The 27,799-nt window shown below is 43.9% G+C and overlaps 1 protein-coding gene across 2 annotated transcripts; it reads left to right on the top strand.

Moving 5' to 3' along the window:
• The first annotated feature begins 353 nt into the window (after positions 1 to 353).
• Grip (Glutamate receptor interacting protein) lies at positions 354 to 25,840 on the top strand. 2 transcript variants are annotated; one of them, XM_064699469.1, is made up of 10 exons: positions 354 to 969; positions 16,290 to 16,409; positions 20,558 to 20,770; positions 20,860 to 21,050; positions 21,160 to 21,464; positions 22,086 to 22,249; positions 23,434 to 24,613; positions 24,685 to 24,887; positions 24,967 to 25,436; positions 25,492 to 25,840. In XM_064699469.1, the coding sequence occupies exons 1-10, from the start codon at positions 804 to 806 to the stop codon at positions 25,591 to 25,593; spliced, it is 3,114 nt and encodes a 1,037-aa protein (XP_064555539.1). In that variant the 5' UTR covers positions 354 to 803; the 3' UTR covers positions 25,594 to 25,840. The 2 variants fall into 2 exon arrangements, with proteins under 2 accessions (XP_064555539.1, XP_064555538.1); XM_064699468.1 differs by having other exon boundaries at positions 20,857 to 21,050.
• The last annotated feature ends 1,959 nt before the right edge of the window (positions 25,841 to 27,799 follow it).

Here is a 27,799-nt window from a genome sequence, read left to right as displayed (position 1 = left end):
ACTCGGCACAAACGAAAGGAGAGCTAGCACCGGTGCCAGCGAGAGTGGTTGAGAGTTTGCTGAGCATAGAATGAAAATTCATGGCCGGGAAAATGAGAAATGCACAGTCACAGAGAGCCAGACAGAGAGATAGCGAGAGAGCGCGAGAGCGCCTGCTTGCTGTTGCGTATCTACAAGATACACGCGACGCGTCGATGCGCTGCGACAGCGGCTGCGACTGCGACAGCGACTGCGACTGCGAGGCAACTAACTGTAAGATCGGCCAGCGTACAGCGGGCTGCCGGCAACTGGCGGACCTCTGAATCATTGTGCAATTTCTCGTCGTGTACGCCGGACGTGCCACTGCCACTGCCACAAGCAGCAGAAGTCGTCATTCAACAAACGCGCGCTCGCTGCTTCGCCCTCGCCAGGCGTCACAATTTCAATTTTTGAATACACGCGCGCGCCTCTTCTGTGTGCGTCTGTGTGCGTCTGTGTGTGTGTGTGTGTGTGCTCTACATTTTCATTTATTTTTCATTTATTTTTCCTTTTTTTGATTATTGTGCGGCCGCTGTTCACTGGTGCATTTATCGTATTTATTTGGGATTCTTGATTATGCAGCGCAAATCGGAAAAGCAAAACCAAATATCGCAGTCCAAGTGCACAGCTCTCTATAGTTTATAAAAAGATATTGAGCATATTGTGCGTACTCGAGGGCCAAGCCCTGGCCAGAACAATGTGCCTTCAATCTGCACATAGCACCCATATATAAAACACAATTGTATAAATCCATTCGAAACACTCGCAGCTTGTGACTTTACAATATGAAATTGTGGAAATCCAAGAAGCCCATTGGCGGCTGTGTGCCCGGCAAGTCCAGCGCTCTGAAGCAGGAGCAGGAGCTGACCACCAAACAGCAGCAGCAGCAGCAGCAGCAGCAGCAGCAGCAACAGGACTCCAATGGCATTGCGCTGGCGCCCATGCTATCTGGTAAGAGCTAGCCTTAGACTCGTCGCCTAATCAATCATGATGTATTGCGGTACCAATAATGTAGTGCTACTCACTTCAATATTGTAGTTCTTCAAATCAATCATGCGCAAATTTATTGCTGTGATGTATTCGCGTACTATGCCGACCCACCCTTCAATTTCTTAGATCTAGAAATCAATCATGTACCCATATCCCAGTCCAAGCTTCTTGCTTTCCACATCAATCGGGATGCATGAATTGTCTCAGCCCACCCCCATATTTGTAGTCTTCCAAATCAATCATGATGTACGCATATGAAGTTGCCCTCCCTTCAACTTTATACCTTTCCAAATCAATCATGATGTATGGATTGTCCCAGTCCATCCTCAGTTTTGTTGTCTTCCAAATCAGTCAGATGTACGTATATGAAGTAGCCGTCCGCTCAGCTTTGTGGCTTTCCACATCAAGTAGCACTCCGCTCAACTTTGTGGCTTCCCAAATCAATCATGATGTTCGCATTGTCCCAGTCCCCCCTCAGCAATGTAGTCTTTCAAATCAACCATGATGTACGCATATGAAGTAGCCCTCCGCTCAGCTTTGTGGCTTTCCAAATCAATCATGATGTACACGATTGCTTCAGCTCCCCCCAGCCCCTCAAATTTGTTGCTGGTGCTTCTGTTTTAAGTTGCTTCGATTTCCCGTCGCTCAGGGTTATCGCATTTCCGCTCAAGGTACTGCGTCCCGTTGCCGCACAAAAGTGGCCCTCAAGTGCCGCGACGCATACGCTCCTAATAAGTTTTCCACGTTTTTTTTCTTCGTTCTACACTATTTTGTTTTTATTTAGTTTTGTTTTTTGAGTTTCTGAAGCATAACGCACTGCAGCGTATGCTATGCGTATTTGTATCTGTAAGATACATTTGCTGGGCAGCAGTTGGTCGCGAGACTTGGCTGGGCCGCTTGACGACTTGGCCGACTCTTTTCAGCAGCCAACATGTTTGACATTTTCAATTAAAAATAATTGCTCGCATTTCGTTTTCATTTCAAAAGCTAAATTTTCACTGCAATTTGTCAATTTCGTGTACTGTGCATGCGTATCTATCTCTCGGAGACTGTGCACATGTGTTTGTGTGTGTGTGTGTGTGTGTGTGTGTGGGCATGGAAATGGAGACCCATTGACCTGACCACTGATTCTCCATTGAGTTAAAGCGATATACAGGAAAAGTTTCTCTGCAATTAAAAGCAATAACAGCATGTTGGGCGGGCTCTTCCAGGGTTTCTCTTCTCTTCAAGATTTCAATCAATAATGTTAATGTGACGTTAACAGTGTGACGCTACTTTTTGTTATTGAGCGTAAAATATGTCAGCTTAAGTTAATGCTGGTTTGCAAAATGATCAAAAATGAAGAACTAGAAGCTCATCTAATAAGAAAAGTAAAGTTAGTAAAACTAACATTGATCAAACGTGATGTTAATGGGACGATAACAGCTGTTATTTGCCATGCAATTAACAGCATAACTTGTTTATGTAAATATTATCATTCAGAAATATGGAAGTTTAATGTCCAGAAATTTAATTCGACATGTGTTAACGTGCGAAATGTTAAAGTGACGCTATGTTAAAGCTCTAAGCTCTGGCGAATAATTGTTAATGTTAAATGTTAACTTTGCAGAGTGCGTAGCCGTACACAGTTTGCGGTTCTGACCCAATTTGTGTGCCCACAAGTCTTATTTTGCACTCTGTGAAACACAACTCACGACTCACGAGCGTGCAGCTGCTTTGCCCGCTTCAAGTTGCATAGATTGCCGGGATTCATTGCCGCTCGGTGGCGAGTTGGAAGAGTTATGGCACATAACGTTTAACCCGGCGACCAGGGTGCTCAGCTTTAGCCGAACTCTGTTAATGAATGAAAACGAGATGCGTTGCGCTGCCAGCCCGAAGTACTTGTATCTGTGTATCTTTGTATCTGCATCTGCACATTAACGCATGCAGCTGGTTGGCGGGATTGGGCTAGGGGCAAGAAGGAGGCCGGTCCGCCTCGTTGTCGTGGGGCGCGTGTGTGTGTAAGCTTAAATTGCATTTGATGAATTTATGGCATGGCAAGCGTAATTAAGCATTTAATTAAATATTTTGTGATGCGGCGCATTGTTGGCCACGCCATTGGCTTCCATATAATTTGCTAGCCTAATCTGCTAGCGCGGAATGCCACACAGATTGGCCGCATATTTGTGTGCGTGTGTGCCTCGCTGAGGCAGCTGCCTGAGACAATGGCCAAAGGCTGACCCAGCTCGGCCATACGACCAGATACGACTGCTACCATTAGCTAAAGATACTAATTGAGATACAACAGTTTGCAGATACAGATACAGATGCAGATACAATTGTCACAACAAACCAAACAGGGGCGGGCACTCATAAGTGCTGTGGCATGGCCTGTTAGATGGATGGCCAGATGTCACTTGTTTACACAGCGACAACAACAACAACAGCAGCAACAACAACAACTGCTTCGGTTTACATAACACTCAACTCTGTGCCCCGCATGTAAACAGGGCCTGAGAAAATCTAAAGGTGCGCTGTGTCAATGCACCGCACAATGCACCAAATGGCAGCAGACCCAGAGATACCCATCCTCTAATGCTAGCCCCTACCCCTGAGCATAACCCTTATGCTACACACTCAACCCCACCTTACGTACTATCAGCACTAGCTGCTATATTCATTTTTTATGGCTCACATTAAACAGTCATCAAATCAGCTCAAAAACATTTCAAAATTCGAAATGAAATTTCGACAATGTACGCAATGAAATCTATCTTTTGGGACACACAGATACACATAGCTCTGTTAACTTTGATAAGATGCCAATGTTAACATAAAGTAGATGTTGTTGTGGCAGATAAAAGCGTGCCACAGCTCTAATATTGATTTAGTTTATTCAGGGGCTCATCAAGCTGCCTGAACAGCATAAATGTTAAGGCACTGTTAATATTACCAGTTAATCTTAATATTAATGTTAATATTACCTTGCCATAGCGCTTGTTCTCAATTATTTGCGGTCAATGTTCACAGCTAGCAAATACAGGCAGTTAGCCTAAAGAGCATAAATGTTAACAGTCTGTTAAAGTTCGCATTGCTACGGAAAGCTCTATTTAACATTTATATTTTATGCAGCGATACTGTTAAGCCACTGTTATGTTTTTGTAGCGACCAAAAGCACGCCACAGCTTCCATATACGAATACAGTGTGATTGCCTAAACAGCCACTGTAAAGACACTGTTAAGGCTTTTTTTTTTAGTAAAAGCGCGCTGCAAGCTCTTAAAATGATTTATTTTCAGCGCACATCAATTAATCTGTTTTTAATAGTTGACTTCTGTTGCACTCTTCTATTCCCGGCCGCAACCCACTCGAATATTTGAACGAGCAATTTGATTAGCCGACAATCGGTGAACGTGTCGGACAACAAATATGAAAAATGTCCACGAATTTATGGAATTTGTTGTTGAATGACAAAATTAGAAAATTGAAATGCGTTCGACATTTGCATGGGCGTCAATTGGTAGCTTGCAACGACTCTAGTTTATGTTCTAGATACATTTGTATCTGCGTGCAACTCAGATACTGCGCGCATCTGAAGCTTGTGTTATTTTTTGTTTTTTTGTTTTTAACGAGTTGCATTCAGAGCATGATTAACTGAAAATGTTGGCACAATAAAAATCCAAAATAGAAATGTGAAATGTAAAATGTGAAATACACTAAAGAAACGATGTTCGCAATGCGCTTTTGCAGTGGAAACAGATCATAATTAATACGGAAATTAGTTTTATGGTCAATAAATTGAATTAGACAAATTTACAAGATCCGCCCAAGATCTAGCTTATGCATATAAAGATATATATGCATATATGCATATATACAGTGCATATCTGAGGCACTTTTGCCATAGCTGGGAATTGTTTCCTGCTCGTTTCTGTTATTTATTTTGTTCGAATCCATCAACAGGTCATTTAAATTGTTGGCGACACTTTATTGCCGTTGGGTTTATTTCGAGTCTGGCATTGACTGGGCACAGCTACCCCAGGCAGGGGCATACCCTATTGAGGGGCCTTGCATTGGGCATTGCAATCAAAATCTTGCGCTCGACTTGCTCCCTTGGGGCAACCATGAGGTTGGCACTCGGTCTCGCGGGTGGATTTTCCTAATGCTCGCTCGCATGTAATTTGTTTTTTTTTTTTTTTATTTTTTCACAACTGCATTCAATGAACCTCAAGACGCTTAGGGGGATACGAATAGACTAGGGATACGGAAGACGGGATACGGAATACGGAATACGGGATACGGAATACGGAATACACAGCGGCTTGGTGGTGCGGGGGCGCAGACAAGACGACGCGTCGCTGGCAAATGGGTAAACATTAAAATTTGTTTTTCCTATTCGACAGAGACATGTGAAAAATCGCTGAAATGCCACGATTTTCGACAATCGAACACATTTGGCTGTGTGTGCGTGTGTGTGTGCGTGTGTGTGCGCGTGTGTGTGTTTAATGTTTGTTTTTTTCGCCAAGCATAAACAAAAGCGAAGAGCTGCTGCCATAAGTGCGGTAAGAGCCACAGAAGTTGCCACAACAATTTGACGCAATTGAAACGAAATGAGCACAGGCGAACTCCGCCACCCGCCACCCTGTGCCCCTCTGCCTATACAAGGGGTATGCCCCTGCGGCAAATGCAGCATTTGGTTTTGTTTATGGAACTCACACACACACACACACACACACACAGGAGTGTCTGCAATTCCGGAGGGCAACTCGTTTTCGTTTTCTTTTTGGCCATGCGGCAAATCCTTTTGGGTGTCGCTCTCATTAAGCTGCCACACCAAACGGAAGCAACAATGGGCGACAACTGCAACAGCAGCAACAGCAGCAGCTACAACAACAGCAACAACAACAACAACAGCAACAGCAACACAAACAGCATCAGCTGAGTGTTAAGACAGGCTAAGGCAAATGACATTGACTGCCATGCACAGTGGAACCAATTGAAGAATATGCGCGCACAACTGTGACACGCCCTTATATCTATAAAGAGATATAGCCAGCATCATGGCGTGAAGGTAATTGCTTGACTATTGACTATATCATATAGCATCTATGGGAATAATCCAAATTTCTAAATTTAATGTTTTGCTTCTCAGTATAAGTCAAAGTCCTGACAGTGCTTCGAAAGTACAAAGTTTATCATATAGATCCCATTAGGCTGTATATAGATCCCACTGAGAAAGTAAAATAAAGGGCTTTAAGTCTTATACTTTTTCTCATGCCAAGTGAGATATTGACTTAAGCCCAGGCTCGACTCCAACTGTTGAGTAATTAACGAAGAGTCATATCAAAAGCTATATATGAAATCTCACAAGCCTGGCTTTTATATACTCCAAGATCGTAGAAGATCTCTTTATAGAAAGATAAGCCCTTTAGCCATCGATACACATCTTGACAGAGGCGCTCGTAATGGACTTGTAATTGCTTTAACATAGCATTTAACAGCAGGCCTGGTAGCTTTTGCTAGTTAAAAACTGTTATCTCTCACAGTTAACAGAACATGGCTAAACTGTTAACAGTTGCTAGTGAAAGCTCGTCATGCAGAGCTGTTAAAAAGTTTATATATTTTCTTTTTGTTTATCTAATGCAACTGTTCCAGGCAACTGTTCTATCTATGTTAATTGGAAATCAGCCGAAGATGCATTTTCTTGTAACTGAGCTTCCTCTTCGCTTTTTCGTATATGTGGTTCCACAGTGCGGCAAAAATGTTGCTGTTGTTGCAGCAATTGTTGCTGTTGTTGATGTTGCAACTGCTGTGGCAATTGTCAGACTTTTGTTTACTTTTCTGCGCGAAATCCGCATCAACGACGTCACTTGATGTCGCACACACACACACACGCACACCACACACACGCACACACACTCACAGTCTATGAAATGTATTTAGAATTGAAAATATATAAATATTGGGGAAAAGTCTGCGCACAGAGGCCGTGCATTGTACTCGTTGATAGCAGCTTCTGCATACGCATTCACATACAATACCCACACACACACACACACACACACACGCACAGATACATAGTCAACAAGGGCTATGAACATTTAATGCATCGGTGTGGATGCATCTTTTGGTCTTGGAAGCTGGCAGGAAAAACTGTCACAATTTCAACGTGGCTAAAAATAGTAACAAAAACAAGCAACAAAAACAGCAGCAAATACAAATACAAATGCAATAAGCATGCAATATTAGAGCATGCTAGACTGTAAGATACCCTGTACACGGGCTAACTCATATGTTTCTTCTTTGCGATTTTAATGACAAATATAAACTATATACTAAAACGAGGTGAGATCGAGAAAGATATAGAGAATCAAAAAAGCTAAGGATTATATAGATAGTTTCAATCAGTAATAAACGTTCTTATAGAAAGCACAGAATTACTTAGATAGACTTTTGCATTTGCGTCTGGAGGTTCGGAATAAGCAAATAAGAATAACCTATTCAGATACAAAATACTAACTATTATTTCGGAATCTGGATCGGGAATATATAGAAATAACCATGAATAGATTTCTGCGCTGAATGCTGCACAACTTAAAGCCTGCCGCTTCAAGCGTCTGCTGCGTACAGGGTATACACTGAAAGGCACAGCCAGCCAAATTATCATCAACAACTTCATCATCATGATCCAGAACAGCATTTTCATCACACACAAGGCACACGATTAATGTAATTTGTTGCTGTTTTTGTTTTGCTGCGAGCTGTTGTTGTTTTTGTTGCTGTTGTCGTCTACCGTTTGGATTAATTTGTAGAGTTTGTGGCAGACGTCGACTGCTAGAGCACGACCAAGACTTCAACTCCCGTCTCCTGTCTCCTGTCTCCGGTCTCATCTTCCATATCCCATCTGCCGTCTCCCCAGTGCCGACTCCACGCATTCAGCATAATTATTGTCTGTTGTCGGGGCGCAGTTCTATCCGCAGCTGTAAATGTATCTGTATCTGTATCTGTAGCTGTATCTGTGGCTGCAGCTTTAGCTGTATCTGCATCTGTATGACATGCAGCTTCCATAAGTTCGATGTCGTCGTTGTCGTCAGCCCTTGCGATTTTTGTCAACGCCCTCTGCACGTGTTGATTATGAATGCCGAGAATGCGCAGCGAGTTCTCAGTTCTCACTTCTCAGAGTGACAAATATTTAAGAGCAGACAGCTGTGAGCTTATACTTAGATACTAGGTATATCCGCTCTCTCTCTCTCACTTCATTAGACTCTCCAAGGTGGAATCGAGCCGAAAGTTCTTGCATTCTTGTGCCTCTTTCTCCCTGAGTCCCGCACAACGGGTAACTCGGTGTTTATTGTCCGATCTAGAGAATGAAACTTTCGAGACTTTAAACTGGCATCCATATGTGTGTAGATACCAAAGCCAAAGCAAATGCGGAACGGGCCATCCCAAAGGCAGTCCATATCCCGACTTACTCGATCTGCGCGTCTCATAGTAGGATCTGTGTCCTACATATCAAGAATGTAAATGGTTTATTTGGTCCGAATTGCTTCATTTTGCCTGTATCATACACTTGAACAAATCTATTATAACCTATATAGACATCTCTCCTGCTGGCTCTCGCTCTTACTCTCACGCGAGAGCTAACTTTCTTCATTTCCTTTTTGTGCTGCCTTCGTAAACGTTTAGCTGGTAGATCAGTTGCTTTGTTAAAGGGTTTAAGGGGTGACTTTTCATATGAGTTTTACTTCCAGTTAACCTTTCGCAACAAAACTATCTATCTAGGCAGCTGTGCTTAATAAAACGATAGTAATATAACGATAAAACGATAACTTGAATGCATTCTGCTCCACAGATTTATGTTAGTTTAGGGCACATTCGAATCTATCTGATAAGCTTTATAACTATGTATATGTTGATTCCACCCCAACGTATTTACTTGCCCAGTTATCGGTCGGTCGGAAGAAAACGCCTTTCATTATGTCAACAGTAAAGTTGAATATTGAATGGTAATGGCAGTCGACTGGAAAACCTTATCACGTCAAACGAAACCCAAAAATACCCCCCGAAAAAAAAAAGAAAAAATTGATTCAATACGTGCGTTTGCTGTGCGACCGAGGATTGGTTATGGGCTATTAACATTTCGGGGCATAAATCTGTGCCCCTTGCAGTTGCAAGAACATGGTTGCAACTAGTGCGCGATAAGAGAGACTGCATGGGAAATTGTCGTATGGCGTATTCGGGCATCTGGGAAGCAAGGCGGGCAATTGGACATTTGGGACTGTAATAGTGGGCGTCTGGGGGCGGGGTTGGGGGTGAGTGTGGGTTGCAACTGGTCGCCTATGCAAATGAAAATGTTGTGTTGCATGTTTTATTTGCATTGGCTCTTCATTAGGTGAACTTTGGTGGCGGCAGTCGACGGCTGCCTGAACTGCTTCGCGGTCCCCCTTGGCCCTTTGGCCCCACTTAGGGGCGGGCCCGGCTCCGTATGAAAGGAGCTGACGCCGCGGCGACAACGACTCGTACGGGCATAAATCAATTCACTCGCCTGGCGAATGCTCGCGAATATTTTCAGCAAAACGGCGTAATAATGAGCACATATCATACCATGTGTACATATGTATATGCATGAATATGCATACATACGCATAATGATATACACATACATAGCCATGAGGCAGGCCTTTGTCTACTGTCTCCAGCCCATTCACAATTAATACAGGGCCCTGCTGCTTTGTGCCGGAGTCGGAACTGCTGGCGCAAATATAATTCCAGCTGCTTAACATAGGCTCAGCTGTTGTTAACAGTGCCTGAAAATTATAAAATTATAAAAACTGTTTAGCCTTAACATTGATAGTTAATAACAGCAGGCTTGATTGTCTCCAGCTTATTCACATAGGTATAACAGAATAAATATATGCAGTTTACATTTCACTTTTAACAGCATATACATGTTAATAACAGCACAAGCCCCGATTACAATCTGCTTAACATAGCATTTAAATGCAGCTGTTTGTTTACTCTGCATTTACTCAAACCGTTAAAATCAAAACAAACTAAATGAATTAATAGTTGCTTAAGAAAGCTTTTACATACAAATGCTTAAGCATTTAACTGTCGATAACAGCAGGCTATTTGCCTATATGCTGTCTATCAGCACTGTAAAATATATAAATGCAATGCATTTACAGCTGTTGAGCAGATCGCACAACTGCTTAGCATTAAGATGTTAATAACAGTGTGCTATAGACTAACAGCTGTTAAATTAATTTGGTAATTTTGCCTGATACGTATATTACTCTTCTCATCATAGTACTCAAAGCCACTTAACATGTGTTGAAGCTGTTAGTAACAGCGCGCCACAGCTGTTATGTGATAATTGACGCTGTTCACTTGAACTAGTTCATTCGATTGGCACTCGGCGCTGCGAGTTCAGCCCTGCGCGTTTTTTATGAAGCTCAACGCATAAATGTCAACGTCTCGCTAAATACTTGAGGATCTCTCAATGCAGTAGCTGCAACTGCTGCTGCATGCCACATTGGCATTGCAGCACTCCCCTGTGAGTGCGTTTTTTTTTTGCACGCAATGCTTGCCTCGCCCCCGCCCCCGCCAGCGACCCGCCTCATCAGTTCAGTTCAAGCGAGTTGAGTTGAGTTCTGAGTTGTGTTCAGTTCAGTTCAGTTCAGTTCAGTTCAGTTCAACGGCTGTTGCACTTGGGCTGCCCTTGCGACAGTCCTGGTACCCGGTTTGGGGGCATGTGTGCGCCGCTCGTTGCGCCGCATTTTGTTGCGGCTTTATCAGATGTTGACATTTTTGCGGAACCACACTTGAGTTCATTTGCAATAATTGGTTTTTCTTGTTGTCTTCGCCTGTTGCCTCCGCAGCCCCTTGGGCAAACAGACTAACCCTCACCTCCCATTACCCCCCCCCCCTGCGAGAAGGGGCGCAGTCGGACACACAATATAGATTGTGTTGTGAAATTTTTGACATACATATTCTCGAAAAGCCCGATGTTCTGTAACTGTCGTCCATTATGAAGTGCGAGAGTCAATGGACACATGAATATTACGAGTCGGGGCGCGTCAGCTATTTGGCACAATTGCCCTCTGCACTAAGTACCCTTTCTTCTTCATCTCCCCCGCCTGCCACAGGTTCTGGCTCTTAGCATGTTTATTGCGCCAGCTCAGGGAATAACAAACAGTCGAGCTGTCCATCGACTCGTACGTCAATCAATCGACACAAGTTTCTTTGGCCCACATCGAAGTTAAGGGGAACACCTGTCGAAGGGGCGAGAATACGAATTGGTATAAATTGGGGCATAAGATAAATACTCTCGGGCACAAAGTCCAGTGGAGTACCCCAGAATATGGAATGATCTCTTATAATAAATATAAAATAGATAAGTAAATAAACTCTAAATTCTTGGAACTCTATTTTGAGTTTTCAGTTGAATATAACTAAACAGAAAGAAATATAAAATGTTTTTAAAATTTTCGAAATGCAGATTTAGCTTCTACCTTCAGGTTACTGTCAAAGTTCATGTTATTTAACCAAAGTACTTGAATTTATTTTAAATGTTCTGTATCGTTTTCAACAAATACTTTTATTAATGTGCCTGTCCAAGCTCATGTCACCGGTGACCGGAAGTTTAGGCTGCGTCTTCCAGTTTAAAAGTCTGGCAACGCTAAGTCCAATTATTTAACAGTTAGTTAAGCTGCATGTTTAACTTGTCAGGTGATTAAGCTAACGAGTATGTAAAAATCATATTTAGAATTTTGGGATAACAGCTACTTAGCTGTTAATTAAGACAGGAATTGAAGGTGGCTGTTAAATTTGACAAGAAGAGACAGGGGGAGTGAGAGAAAGACAGAGATAGACTAAAATATACTTGCAACATATTTGAGATCATAAAAATATGACTATATATGTATATATTCCAGTAAAAAGTTCAAGGCAGAAGATCGCCAGCACACTGGAGTCTTTATAGTTAGAGAGTGAGAGACAGAGAGAGCGAGAGAGAGCGAGAGAGAGAGAGAGGGAGGCGGGATTAGTGGCACTCTTTGAGATGATGTCTATTTTCAAAGTAAATGTGGCAAAGCGTTCGCTGGAATGTTTCGCTGCAAATGTGCCGCAAAAACAACGCAACAGCAGCAAAAAACGACCCCCAGCGAACTGTGTGTCGAAGCAACTGCCTGTCAGTCAATCAGCCAGTCAGTCAGTCAGTCAGTCAGTCAGTCAGTCAGTCAGTCAGTCAATCAGTCGCTCAATATCTTTAGCTGATGTTGATGCTGTGCGCCTGGGCGGCCTTCAAGTGCTGCCATTCAAGTGTCCAACTGTTCATCTTCTTATTTTCCTTAATCGGACCTGCCAAGTGTGCTGCGAACTGTTGTCAATTGCCAGGATTAGCCCTAGTCAGGAAGTTTGCCCTGCCAACTGGGCCCGGCTGCAGCCGCCCCTGCCCCTTGGGTATGCGTTGGCCAAGCCCGTGCAACGTTGCGGCTGAGCGCAATTTCCGCCTTGCAACATGCAAGGCGCAACTGTCGCCGATAAATTTAACTGCAACTGCGACTGCAACTGCGACTGCGACTGCAGCAGGCAAATGCCAAAAAGCGTTTGCACATGAGCTGCGAGTGGCCATAAAAGCGAGCGAACGGCCATAACCAAAGCAGAACACCAAAATAGTTTTTAATGATTGCCCACTCCCCGCTCCCCGCACCCCACTGCCCGCTCACCCACAACTCCCAATGGCAACCCCAAAAGTAAGATGCCCCCCTTAATGGCTCTTCGGTATTGCCAGACGTCTTTTAAACGGAACTGCAAATGGCAACGCGAATTTGCCTGTCAATTTGCAATTCCCTAATGAAGCAGTCGCCCAAAAAGTTTGTCACCCGCAACAAATTGAAAGCAACTGGAATGGAACAGGTTTTACTTTAGATGGAAATGAAACGGAATGGATAGAGAAATATTAGAGTTCGGTTTTGAGGGAAACATATATCTGTTTAACTTCTAAAAATCATGTTGAGGCAATGTAAACGCAAACAAGTAAGAGGTTCTAGTCGGGACCTCCCGACTAGGGGATACCCTGAACCCTCTTCTTCCAACAGGCGATATATACTATTCTAGAAGCTACATGTCAACTTTGGTGACTCTAGCTCATATTATTTGCCGAAATTGCTCAAAAAACAGGAATTCAATATCTATTTTTATCGATTACTTGGAAATGGGGCAAGTTATCGAATATCGGAAACAAACTCGATCTGCGCGGGCACTAGGAGGACCTACAGCTAAAATTTCAAGAGAGATCTGAGATTCTGAGATCCTTGCGTTCATACATACGGACAGACAGACGGAAATGGCTAAATCGACTCGGCTATTGATGCTGATCAAGAATATATAAACTTTATGGGGTCGGAGATGCTTCCTTCTGCCTGTTACATACATTTGCACAAATACATAATACCCTTTTTACCCATTTTGAATGGGCTCAGGGTATAAAAAAATAGTCTTGGGGCAAACATTTATCTTGGCTTGGGTTGAGGCTCAGCTTTTCACATGCAAATCATGATTCAGCTGTCATTTGGCAATAAAAAATATAACATTTTGGGCTTATAATCGATGCAAAGCCTTCAGTAGTGCCTCGGCCTCGACTGATTCTGGTTGAATGGCCCAAAATTGAAAAAGCCCCATAAATATGTGCACATATTTTAAAATATATATATATGCAGACATGATTTCCGCTCGGCGTATCCAATGAATTATGTCAAAAAAGCACAACAGCAAAAAAAAAAAAACATAAATAAATAAATAATAAAAACAAAATGAACGAAAATCAAGACGAAAACGTGTGGCTGCTGGTGGAAATCAAAATGAAAAGCCACATAAAAATAGCAAAGAAAAAAACAAAACAAAAAAAATAGAGAAAGAAAAACAAGAACTAAACAGAAAACGCGTTCCAAAAGCCAAAAGCGAGAAGAATTGTAAATATAGAAATGTAAAATGTAAAATGACTTCAAAGCGAACGCGCCAAGTGGCCAAAAAGGAAGCGGCCAAAATGTCAGAAAGCGCAGCCGAAAGTGCTGCTAAAAAATGGCAAAAAAAAAAACAATAAAAAATAAACAGCACCAACCCCCCCCTACCCCCCCAACCCGCAACCCCCCAGCCCAGCTGACGAGCAAACAAATTCAATGAATAGAAATGAAATACACAGCGAAAAGCGGGAACAAAAAGCGATATATACATAATAAATGCTCGCTATATGTATATATATCTATGCACGAGTATCTACACGCATCTAGGCAAATGTATCTTGCAGATACATTTGTTGTTGTGCTTGGCAAATGAAGCGAAACGTACAAATTTTAACGTTACGTTTTTTAGCTTCTCCGCCCTTGTCTTTGGCTTGTTGTTTTTTTTTTGTTTTTCATTTGTTTTTGGTTGATTTTCCTTGGTTTTTTTTGTTGGTTTTTTTTGTTGTTTTTTTTTTTGCCTAATTATTGTTTTTGTTTTTCATACTCGGGCGGGCATTAAGAAAAACTTTATGCGCCATTGAGCGTTCGAAAATAAAAGTCGCGTCCGCAGCGGCCCTCGTTTACGTCAAAGTTCTATATGTGTGTGCGCTTGTGTGTGTGTGTGTGCGTGTGTGTTTTGGCTAAGGTGTGCGTCTGTTTTGGCCCCACATGGAGGGCAACGCCGCAATTGTGGCAGATCGCGCATACGCCGTGTGCCACAAAAGCGTTGCCACATCGTTAAAGCAAAGCAAACGAATGCAAGCCTGATTAGCAAAGGGTTGCCACAGTGTTCCGTTTATTGTACAATTGCATATTGTATAATTGTAAATGCAAATCTTAAACCTTGGTTTATTTCAATCCCAACTCCGTTTAACATTTACTCAAATGCAATTGCAACTAGTCTATTTTTTCAGCATAGAATCGAGTCGCATAAAGTTACATGTTTTAGCTTCAAAGCATTCTTTTGTACAATAACCGAGTGATATTTGTGTCATTTTCCAAATCATTTGGAACAAGTTATTAAACATTCGACTTTGAGTCCTGTTTTGCCGCACAGAATCGTCATGCAAAGTATGCGAGTATTTGTAGAAATTTGATATTATTAGCCCAGTTCTGCATGGAATGTATGTACATTGACATATATTTAGAATCTGGACTGGATCTGCATGTAGGAGCTGGAAAACTTTCTTCATTCATAATTAAAATAAAATAAAAAATATGGACATATCCTTTTGGGTATTCGGTAAGGGTTTTATAGTAAGCCAGGCTTCAAAAACCAATTTACAACACTGACACTTTCTCAAGGATTAGCTCAGTTTTTCTCTATACTTGAGTGGAAAACTAGGGCTGAATTGGGTCTGAAGCTGGATTCGATTTGTGTGTGTAATATTATTGTAATATCTGTGAGCTGGTTGCTTAATATTCATATTATGAATACCCTAGATTGATTTGGGGACCACACACCCTCCGTTTACCCTACTCAATCGGGTATGCATGGCCCGGCTGGGCTGTATGCTCTACAAAGGGAGAATCGAGCCATCTGCGGAGGCTTGCGAAAAAACAGTAAACACATGAAAATTTCATAAAGATTAATTAGTTTATTATTTTGAATGTTTTTGTTGTGCTTTTCTTCTTCTTCTTCTTCTTCGGCTGCTGCTGCTGCTGCTGCTGATTGTGTTTTATTTCGTTGGAATTTTAATTGACACACTGTGCAACGCCGAAGGTCATTGGCTTATTGAACATGAACGTGGGCAATATGCTAAGAACTTTAATGACTCACCCGATGGCAATTATTGGCCAGGTGGGCGTGTCCGCGCCTTTGACGGGCTGCTGCTGCTGTTCGGCGTTGCCGGAAAGGCGAAAATTCCATGGCGAAATGTGCGTTGGATCGCTTTGATCTTCGGGCGCTACTTTTTGGTGTTCTTTTCTGTATATGTATTTGCATTTTATTTTTATTTTTTTTGGTTGATGAATAAATTAAGAAATGCATGAGGCGAAGAGCCCCCATGCCCGACCAGCCAACGCCCCCGCCCCCGCCCCCGCCCGAGTTGACTGCAGTCATCATCTGGTCGGTCGTCTTGCTCTGCCTTTGACAGCCGTTGGCAAAAAAATGATGATCTGGCGGGGTGCGGGGGAGGGGGCTGGTGTGGGCGCGGTCAATGAACGTCTTTGTCTGGCGAACACCTTTGATGTTGATTTAACGCCATTTTACTCATCACTGATTACATTTGCTACCATTTCTCTCTCTCTCTCTCTCTCTCATCCCTCTTCTTCTTCTTCTTCTCGCACATCTCTTGCAGTTGACCGCGCGATGAGCCCGGCGCAATCGGAAGACTCCGGCCTGGCACCGGAGCGGGGCACCACCTATGCAACAATCACGCTGCCGCGCAATGCCCTCCATTTGGCCATCAATTTTGCAGGTAAGCCAAGCAGCAAAGGAACGAGCGGGAGGGTGGGAGGATGGGAGAGCGGGAATTGGGCATCGTAACCGGACATCGTGTGGCACATTCAAGTGTCGGACGGACAAAAGGCAGCCCACAGCCAAAAACGAAAAAAAAAAAAAAACAAATAAAGAAAACCCACTTATGCATAAACTCAACATTATGATGGCGCCGCTTTGGAAATTCCAGCCGGAAAACTCTTTAAAGCATCAGCCCGAGATTGAAAACAGCAGCCCGCATATTTGGCGCACAATTTGATTGTTCAATATTTAGTTTTTCGTAATTTTTGACAGCTGTCAGTTGGAGTTCGAATTGATTGAAAGATTTTTCAATTATTTGATTATTATGTTAGATCAATTTGCAGGCCCAAATCTAGGGGTTGGATAAAAATTATACAATTTTAACATATATAAATATAGCCAAGCATATTTTAGGTTGGAAGTGCAAAGCTTATAAGATTCATTTTTAATCTGTGATTTAAAAATAGTATGAATGCTACAAATTTTAACAGCAGACTCATTTAAAAGTTGCGTTATTAACACGCTGTTATTAACAGTAGTGTTCTATGTTAATATAAGTTCTGTAAGCCATCTATGTTAATTGCAGCTAAACAAATTGCTTTGATTGAAACTAAACTAAAGCGTTTTCTCTTTTTAAGGCCAGATTTTTTTCAAAGGGGAACATTTGAAATATAAAAAAAACATCGCCAATATGAGAAAAGGCATATAGAAGAGGCATGTACTAGCAATGAGTAGCTAGGGTAGAATAGTAAATAGTTTAACACTAGTATAATTAAAATACTATATTGCCTACCCTTGCAGACGACTATATAATATAGCAACTATCATCATTCAAATGGTTTCAGCCTTGGCAATAAACAGGCGCTTTTGAGTCCAAACACAATTCAAACTCAAACAGTTCGCACTTAGAAACTATGGCCAACATATTGGCTCAACACTGACATTAACATTAACAGCGTCACTCTAACATGCAAATGTTAGCTGGCAAATATGTCAATATGCTTGACAATGCTTATGTTTGTTTGGCCTCAGTCTTACTTGTATGATACGAACTATGTATCTTATAAATACATGTAGGCACTAGACTAGATGTAGAGTATATCTAGCTGTACAAATTATACACAAATTGCATGCTTCTTTTCATTCTATTGCTGTTTTTTTTTTTAGCTTTTTCTTAGATTTATAATGGGTAAATGGTGTATAATGTTTGTGGGCATATATATGTAACAGGCAGAAGAAAGCATCTTGATGCCCACAAAATATGAATAATAATAATTATAATAAAATATATTTTTCATTAGCTCGAATCAGTCGTATCTGATCATGTTTGTCTGTCTGAACTTTCAAATTAAACTATATCATAAATGTTCCGATACCGTGTTATTTTTCTTTCCCTCCTTTCATTTCAAGTTATCTCAAGTTATGTTATACTTCGAAAATAATATCAGTTAGATATATCAAGCTTAGTGTGTAGGTTCTCATATAGTTCTCATTGTTTCTTATACACTTTTGCATGCCACACTCAAACCGTGAAAATGCCATAAAGATCGGACTCCCAATACCGAAGTTAAACAAAAATTGGGGCTAAAGTGCGAAGATTGGAAATTATTTAGGGCTTAGTCGACCAGCAGGTCGGACAGTCCCGACTGAGCACTCTTCCTAGTGTTCAGATTTTTAATTCGTAGCTCTTTTGACTGTTTATGAACTATTGAGTCACAAGCAATTTATTTACTTGCTACAAAATGGGCTGGCCCGGCTTCAATTTGCGCTTCTTGTTTCGCTTTTCGAGTCGTATTCATATATTTTATTTTTTTGTGGGTGGGATGGTGGGTGGAGGGGCGTTTGTGGTCGGAGGGGCGGTCGGTCGGTCGGTCGGTCTTGATCTCCAGCCGAAAGTGGGCCGATGCGATTTGAATGCGGAACGCGTTCGCGTCGATAACGCGGGGCAGCGCTTGTCGTCGCCGTCGAGATGCGCTGCCAAAATAAATCATCATTTCAATCTGCCGCCAGGCCCCTCCCCTCTCTACCGCGTCTGTCGACTGCCAGACATTATAATACATATTTCGTCTGCAGTCGTGTCTGTTGTCTGTAGTCTAGAATTTGTTCGTATCGTTACCCTGACTAATCTCGACATATTGCGAGAGCGCCAACTGATTTGGCATGGCCGGGCCGACAACTTGCCGCATGTGGCATGCCGCGAAAGAGAGCGAGAGAGTGGGAGAGAGTGGGCTTAAGCCAAGCATATTCAGCAGCTGGCCCAGAGCTAGCCCAGGGTCTGGACTGCGTCGTCTGACGTAAGCGTCTTCGGTGTCTGCGACGATGACGTCTTGTCGTCGCCTTCAATTATGTTGGCCATAATGCCGAGGGGGCGGGGCAGGGTTGTCGACTATTTTGTTTTTTTGTTTTTTTTTTTGGGCTGGCAACTTGCCAGCGGCCGCACATCCATTCGCCGTGGCTGCCCTCTGCGCGTTGTTTGTCATAACAACAAGTTGGCCAGTCGCTTTTTAAGCATACATTTATTTACGAGTAGTTCTTATGCTCTCACAGAGAGTATCACAGCATTGTCACGAAGTGTGTAACACACAGAGCATATATGCTCTTGATGGCCGAATCGGACTACTATATAAAATAGTTGTCGGGTATATCTTTTAGTTCTGTCTGTCGAATACTTGTCGAGAACTTGCGTATTTCCAAAGATATTTCAAAGAAACTTGTAGACACAAGGGTATTTAAGCTTCGGCCTGCCTTGCTTGGCTTTCGTTTTATTTATTTCCCAATTTCTTGTATTTGGCCAAAAGGCGCGCCTGTGTCGCCTGACGAGCCGCTGACAGAATTGGTAATGGAGACCAAGGCAGCAGACGGCAAGTGCTTCGAACCGAACTGGAAAAAGCTGAAAATGATCAGAAACTAGAAATCGCTAGGCTTTATCAACTGTAGACGGAACTTAGCCCAGGTGTTGCAAAAAATTGGTGCAGAAATATCTGAAGACTTAAATCGAATTCCGTGCAAGAAGTTACTGAAGAACTTTCAAGAGTATTTTATAGGGCAATCTGCAAGAAATGATTGCAAAACTCGTGAAATGAAGTGAACCAGTTCCCAACTGAACCACATATTACCTTGAGTCAAAGCTGGAATCGAACTAGTTGTGCGCAAATTGAACCTGAATTAAACCTTAGTTTTAAAAAAAATATATTTTTTATGTATGTATATATTATAGTAACATTTGGGAGGCTTTCAGAAAACTCTTAAAATATTTTCAGTACCAAAAATGAACGGCAGAATGAACTAGTTCGGCATATGAACATGTTTTGAAGGTCTGAATTCCTTCAATACGAATTGAAAAACAAAAAATGTTATGAATTTTGATTAGGTCAAGAACCAAAAGCTAGTTTCATGCATATATCACGAACCGAACCGAAAAGTGCGGCACTGGTGCGAACCAGCAAAATGTTTTCCTTTGGCATAGAAATAATATGTAAGAAGTTTACATTTTGTAGAAGAGAATGAGCCCCGATTTATTTTATCAAGATATTTAGCCAGATGAACTAGTAAAAGAAGAGCTAGTAGCTCCTGTAAGGCTTGCAGGCGAACTAGTACAAGAACAGTTAGTAGCTCATCTAAAACTCACAGGTTAACTTTTTAAAGAACAGTTAGTAGTTCATGAAGAACTTGTAGGTGAACTAGTAAAAGAACAGTTAGTAACTCACGTAAGACTTGCACGTGAACTAGTTAAAGAACAGTTAGTAGCTCATCTAAAACTTGTAGATGAACTAGTAAAAGAACAGTTGGTAGTTCATGTAAGACTTGTAGGTGAACTAGTTATAGAACAGCTAGTAGCTCATCTAATGAACTAGTAAAAGATGAACTAGTAAAAGAAGAGTTAGTTGCTCATGTTTTATTAGATTGATGGGAGTTGTTTGTGTGAAGAGTTTTTTAGCAGCAGCTGTCAGAGAACTGCTGGCGGCGACTGTGGCAGTGCTCGAACGCGCCTCGCGATTAGATAAATGAGCTATCATTTGATTGACACCTGGAATTTAGTTTATTTGAACAGCCCAATTGGCGAAGATTAAACGTGTATTGATTTACAATTTTACAAAACACCCGCAGAGCGCAATGATCTGTCCTATCCACCTGTTATTGGGGCACTCAATCCTGTGGGTCATGCGGCCGACTTTCTGGCGCCGGGCGATCGCCTGCACCAGATCGATGGCATCTCGACAATTGGGCTCAGCAATCAGAAGATCATGAATATGCTGTGCGCCACCGGAGCGGACACGGCACCGGCCATAGTGGAGATCGAGTATTCGCTGCCCGAATGCAGTAAGTGCGATCCGAAATGATCGGAGCTCATCTTCTCATCTCTTTCACTTGTGTCTTGGTTGTTGTTGTTGTTGTTGTTGTTGCAGCAGTTTCCCAAAATAGTCTGTACGTTACCTCGAAACTGGCACAGATCACCGTGGAGCGGGAGAGCGGCTGCCTGGGCTTAACGCTGCGGGGCGGCGCCGACTATCCGCTGATCGTAACGCACGTGAGACTGCACGGCCCCGTCTACAAGACCGGCCGGATCAAGCCCGGCGATCGGCTGCTGCGCGTCGATAATGTGAGTATCCAAAGCACCACGCGATGGCTGACACCTGCCAGGCTGGCCGCCTCGTGACAGGCGCTTCCGTTTGTGCCATATCCGTAAACGCTTCTCACTCCCTCTTTAGATCTCGCTCATTGGCAAGACGCTGGCCGAGGCGCAGCAGATCATTAAATGCGGCCACGTTTCCGGCTACACCAATCTCACCATTGAGTACGACGTCTCCGTCGTGCAGAGCGTCGAGTTCTCAATGGGGCCGCTGCTCATCGAGATCGAGCGACCGCTGAATGATAAATTGGGCCTGGTGCTGTGCAACTATACGAGCTCCGGCCCTAGCTCCGCGGGCGCCGCCACCAGCACCGACAAAATAGACGAGGTTGCCCAATCGGGCATCTATATTGCCAGCATACTACCCGCCAGTATTGCCGATCGGTGAGTATTACGCACAAGAGTTTAACCGACTCGATTGCTGCCCCTTTTGTTTATCCATTTGTCAAAAGCATCAGCAGCTGTTCCGAATTCCATGCGTATCTAAAAACGAAAGAGTGAATTCATTTCGATCGTTAAAATTTTCTCCCTTTTTAAGGTTTATTCGTTTTCAAAGATATTTCTAGAAGAATCTATTAAAATTAATTGGGTAGTAGAAAACTAAAAACGATTTCTAAACTCTTCTTTTTCCAAATATTTGAAAATACATTTAAAATTTAAATGTTCGATAATATTTTTAAAACTCAGCTCAGGCTTACAATGTGAATATTTCTTTTAGTTTTTTCCTCCGTTCAAATCCGGAAATTAATTTTCAATATTCGCAAATTTGTAAACTATTTTGAGAACAAACCTAATTAGATCAAACAGAATTGAAGCGCACCCAACTTAATGCACTGATTTCACACGAACCAGAGCTGCCAGACTGTTGCCTTAAACTAGTCTGGCAACACTTAAGCTCATCGACAGCCTGGCGTGGGAAATCTAGTTTAAAATGACAAACACATGAGCTGCATATTGAAAATTGAAAAGCCGAATAACTGAAATTCGCTTTGGTTCGTGTTGCAGCTGCGGCGCCTTATCAGTCGGCGATCAGGTGCTCTCCATTGATGACACAATGATCGAGCACACGGCCTACAGTCCCGACGAGGTCATGACCATATTGGACACCAGCACTGGACGCGGCTACACACAAATGCAGATCATGCCGGCACATGCGCTCGCGCGACGCGGTAAGTTCAAGTCCCAGCGCCAACTTCAACTCCTTTCCCAGCTGGTCTCCCTCCCCGATCCCCCCCACTCCCGCTCACGTCTCCGTCTCTGTTTGGCTATCGAAGTGATCCAATCGGCGGCTGCTTGTGCAACGCCAAAAAAGCCTGCCAAGGCGCCCAACCAAAATTGGTGCTTTGAAGGTCTCGTTGCGGGGGCGTTTGGCTAATGAACAGTCGACGATCAACAAATGAAGCAATGCGCTGCCGAGGGTTGCTCCAAGAGTTGCTCTTAAATACAAACATTTGTTCTTTACATATGAACTTTTGGTCTTTGCTTTTGTTAGATATTGATTTGCTATTCGTATTGGAAATTCTGTAATTAATTTCTTTTGGTATTGTTTTTCCAATCTTAACCAAGACTCTTTCTAGATCTTTCAAGACGGTCAAAATTTCCCACACCCATAACTCAAATAAGTCAAATATCATCCGATTTTCATGATTTTTGGCTCTTTGCTAGCTAGTTTATATATTTTGTTCTCTCAGAACTCTTTCGAAATTTCCAAAAATGTCTTTTACTTTCCGAGCTATCTGAACTTTCTTCAAACTAAATCGATTTTCAAGCGAAATTTGTGTTTGTTTAGGATTTCGCTATTTGATTTTGAGTCTTGCAATAAATAAAATAATGTCAAGATTTATTTTCAAAGTAGTTCTCAGTTTCCTTTGAGCAGCCCTCGCTGAATGTCAATCAATTTGTAGCTGAGTGCGATGCACAGACGAATTATTCGTTTTCGGGGACGACAATGGCCCGACTACTTAGGGCCGTAAATTCTTGGGTAGCCCTATCGGGGCACCCACACACCCACCACACACACACACACACACACACACACACACACACACACACACACACACACACGCACACGCACACATGCTGGCTAAGCTGTGGATTAGTTGTAGTCAATGTGGCTGAACTATTTCTCACACATGGCGATCAGAGCAGAAGGCATCCAAGCAGAAGGCATCCGCAATTCCCCTTAAAAGCTTTTGGCCAAGTTTGGGCAGGAGAGCCTTCGGCTGGGCAGGCCGTAAATAGTGGCCAGGCGACAGCTGGGCACAGCGGGGCGATTGTCTATAAATACAGCTAAATGGCATTTAATGTGCGCATCTTCTCGTCTTCTGCTCGCCCCTCTGCAACACACACACAGGTCACACGACGCTGGGCAGCCCCAAGTATAGCTTCAGCACGCTGGAATCACGCAAGTCGTCCACGGGCAGGCAGCGCCAGCGTTTCGTCCGCAAGAGCTCCCTGCCGCTGGAGGGGAACGGAGGTGGCGGCCACACGAGCAGCTTGGGCCTCTGCCGGGCGGAGAGTTTTCCGGTGCTGCTGGACTGCAGCCACGGCGCCGGCATTGTGCTGGGCGCAGCAAGCAGCTGCGGACGTGCCGTCAGCATTGCCCAGATCCTGCCCGACTCGGTGGCCGATCGCAGCGGCTGCATCCAGCCGGGTGATCGCATTGTGGCCATCAATAAGATGTACAGCCTGGACGCGGCCGCGATGCGCCAGCTGCTGGATGGGCGCGCCGGCAGCGGTGCGCCCGCTGCGGCCAACTGGCTGGAGCTGGAGGTGGAGTTCGATATGCCCGATGCGGTGGTGCCCTCCAGTGGCGTCTTCAATGTCAAACTGCTCCGCGCGGCCAAGTCCGGCCTCGGCCTCAGCGTAAGCGGCTCCAGTCATGCGGGCCTGGTCATATCGGATGTCAAAATGGGCAGTCCCGCCCATCGCTGTGGCTCGCTGCGGCCGGGCGACATACTGCTCGCTGTGGATCAGCATCCCGTACAGCATTTCAATGTGGATGCATTGCTGAAGGAGCTGCCCACGCCCACGCCCACGCCGACGGCGACGAGCAGTCCGGACTACACCACGCTGACCATCAGGCGGGTGGTGCTGCCCGACTTTCTGCCCAGCCCCATCTACAGCAACTGCACCACCAGCACCACCGGCGCCGTGGTGGCCGGCGAGAATGAGCTCTACAGCAGCGCCTATGTGGCCACAAAGTATGGCGAGGCCAAGTACAACGATTGCATCTCGCTAAAGTCGAGCACACCGCAGCCGGATTACTTTCGCGGCGCCAGCCTGGACGAGACGGGCAGCCTGCAGTCCGTGCAGCTGCGGCATGCGGCGCCGAATGGCGGATGGCCGGCGAACAGTCGCTCCTTTGCCGGTGCGCCGAACACACAGAGTCTGACCACGGAGCTGCCCGTCGAGGAGGAGGATGAACAGGATCAGGATCAGGATGAGGATACGGATGCGAATGATCAGCAGCAGTTGCAGTCGCAGCCGCATCACGCCGCATACGCCGGCTACGAGCTGAATCGCTATGCCAGGTGAGTGGCCCAGTTAGTTAGAGCAAGTGCAGCAGGCTAATCTGTCAATGCTCTACGATACTGTACGATAGTGTGGACTGCACGGCCTTGCCGCCGCCGATGGAGAGCAAGGTGTACGGCTCGGCGGCCAGTTCGAGCAGCAAGAGCAGCGGCAGCAGCCTGCACCAGATCATCTTTACGGTGCGCCTGGAGCCCAAGGGCGGACTCCTGGGCATAACGCTGGCTGGCAGCGAGGATATCACCAAACCCATAACCATAAGCGGCCTGGTGGAAGGTAAGTGCGCAAGTCGCCAATTCGGCCAATTCGTAGCATTAACTAGAGACGGATGCACTTGCTCCGCATCTGCTTGCAGGCGGCATTGCGCACAAGAACGGCCAGATCCATGTCGGCGACCAGCTGCTGGCCATTGATGAGCACTCGGTGCAGGGCATGCCGCTCTCGCATGCCACCAGCCAGCTGCACAATCTGGGCGACCTGGTCGACCTGAAGATACTGCGCAGTCACGACATCAACAACAGCGCCAGCGGCAACTGCAGCCTGCCGGCCAACCAGGCTATCTATGCCAAGGTGCAGCGTCGACCGCGCAGTCCCTCCGCCAACACGGAGGCGAGCAACAACAATGCCAAGGATCAGCAGCAGTCGCAGTCGCAGCAGCAGCAGCGCATCTTCCATGTCACACTTTACAAGGACAAGGTCTACGATGACTATGGCTTCTCCGTCTCGGACGGGCTCTACGAGCGCGGCGTCTTCATCAATCGCATACGCAGCGGCGGACCCGCGGACATGTGCGGCCAGCTGAAGCCCTTCGATCGCATCATGCAGGCAAGTGCAGATCGCCAGATCCTTGGCAAACCCATTCAAATCCTTGCGTTCACAGGTCAACGAGATGAAGACCCAGGACTTTGACTGCTGCCTCACCGTGCCGCTGATCGCCGCCGCCGGCGACAAGATCGAGATGATCATGCAGCGCTCCGAGTGAGACGCCCAAAGTTTCCCACTTTCTTTTCTTTTCTATTCTTTTCTATTTTTTTTAATCTTTAACTAGTTGTATCTTAAGTCTTAAAGCTAAGTGCCATTTTTTTTTGTATCTAACTGAGAGTCGACGCCGAGCTGCCTTTCCGGTCGCAAAACCGATCCCCAACCAAAACCCAGACCAACCCACCCACTTCCTGGTATGCCTTGACTAATTTTAGCGACAATAAGCGCCAAGTGCCTGCAAGTTTTTTTTTTTTAATAATAATATATACATAATTACATTTATATATATACACCTATATATATATATATATATATATATATATGTAGAGCGAGAGATTAATATACCAACGATTGTCTACCATAACCAAATAAAAAATAAAAAAGAGAGAGAAAATTGCATCATTAAATAGCTCCATACGAAAATAATTCATAATTCTACAATTATTTTATATTATTTTACTTTATGTATATATGCGAGTTTATAAAAAGTCAACATAAATTAACCTCAAGATGTTTTAAGCCCCGAACCCAGACCGACGAAGGCTTTTTGATCGCATTAAGAATCGAAATTTTAAGTATATATTATCGTATTTTCCATATCTCACAATTTGCACAATATCGATAATTATCGATTTTGAGGTTTTTCCGAGCAAAACTCGGAAGTCATAAAACTCTGATAAGCCGAACTTGGTATATTGGCTCACGTATAGCATACATATATAACATAACAGAGTTGCCAGACTGCTCAGAAACTGTTAACTGCAAGCAGTGTTTGACAGCATGTTAAAGTAGCTGTCAGTTTTGATTTACTTTTGAAATGGTAATAATTATTCAAATATGAAGAACTTCGTGCGGGCAGGACCCCAAAAATCCCAATTATATTAGAAGCTTTAACTTTAACTGTTCACAGGTTGATCGGAGAAATTTGAGTTTAGCAATCGCTCGACTATTTTGGAGGCACGTTTCTGTTGATCAAGTGGCATTTTATACTTATCTCATTTGTTACTAGGTTGGCATATCGCCCCCAGGTTCCTCTGGGGCTGCTCCGATTACGTTATTCAATAATGTACTTTGAGATCGTAAACAAATATAGTTTGTGCGCAAATGTCATACGCAGAAAAATTGTCGGACGTCAACGCCCTTCTGTCCCTCTACGGCAACGATTATCGATGAGTTTCTGGAAAACAAATTTTTTGAAATGCAATAAAAACAAACGCATTTTATTTACAGAAGTAAACATTCACATATCAGCACGCCGATCCATAAGTAATACTTAAGCCGGAAACGAATTCAATACCCTGCAGCCAATATAAACAAATGGAGTGCAACAGAAAGTAACGCCAATTAGTGAATGCGTGGCAGATATCGAGGCATTAAGGTTCTTATGGGATATATGTATATATATCAAAATGGGGGTAGTTCATAGTATTATATCTATCCAATCGAACTCGGCTACTATTAACGCTAGAAAGTCCATGTCTCATCTATGAGCTCTATCCAGGAGTGTAGGGTATAGCAAGTATCGCCTAAGGGATACTTTTACGATAGTTACGCAAAGATCGAATTGCTTAACAATCAAATATTCACACTGTCAAAATGGCAATGGATTTCTGTGCGCTTTTAACAGGGTATCTCAGGGATCGTACAAATGCTTTTTTTTTTGCTGTAATCTGAGAATGCAAATGTCTGTGAAAGATTGCGCCTGATAGTTCTTAGTAGAAACTAAAAGATTAACTCTCACATAGCATACATATATGAAATCTATTTTTAAACCAAAGTTAACCACTGTGCAGCGCCCCGCTGCCCGCTGCTCGCTGCCCGCTGCGGGCACAGCTGTGTGCATATCCCCTGAGAGAGAGAGAGAGACAGGCAGACATAGAGAGAGAGGGAGAGAGGGAGACGGGCAACAACAACAACAACAAGAAGAAGATTGATGTAGAAAGCAAACGATGATAAGCCAGCTGAGCTGGTTTGTTCTGGGCGCGCTCCGCTCCGCTCCAGCAGCTGTGGAGCCAATTGACGTCAATGGCGCATCGAGATCCTGGTGGAAAAGTCAAGCGGCCAGCGAGCCGGTAAACACCTTTGCCAATGGACTTTGGACAATTGTTTGTTTGTTTGTTTTTGCCGAATCCGTAACGGAACCAGATCACTGATAACAGGCAGCCACCCGCTTCGCAGCCATTGACAGTAACTGCAATCTGCCTCCC

Source organism: Drosophila montana, unplaced genomic scaffold (genome assembly GCF_035044405.1).
Source record: "Drosophila montana isolate Dmon_TW-CO22-7 unplaced genomic scaffold, ASM3504440v1 contig_924_1, whole genome shotgun sequence".
In the NCBI taxonomy this organism is placed as follows: Eukaryota; Metazoa; Arthropoda; class Insecta; order Diptera; family Drosophilidae; genus Drosophila; species Drosophila montana.
Note: the sequence above shows the minus strand (reverse complement) of the source record. Positions and strands in the feature narration are given on the sequence as shown.

Bases quoted from the DNA above. Each gene is read 5' to 3' on its own strand.
- Grip (XM_064699468.1), top strand. From the start codon at position 804: ATGAAATTGTGGAAATCCAAGAAGCCCATTGGCGGCTGTGTGCCCGGC. The intron at 21,051-21,159 runs GTGAGTATCCAA...CTCCCTCTTTAG, and splicing joins GGCTGCTGCGCGTCGATAAT to ATCTCGCTCATTGGCAAGAC. The intron at 24,888-24,966 runs GTAAGTGCGCAA...ATCTGCTTGCAG, and splicing joins CATAAGCGGCCTGGTGGAAG to GCGGCATTGCGCACAAGAAC.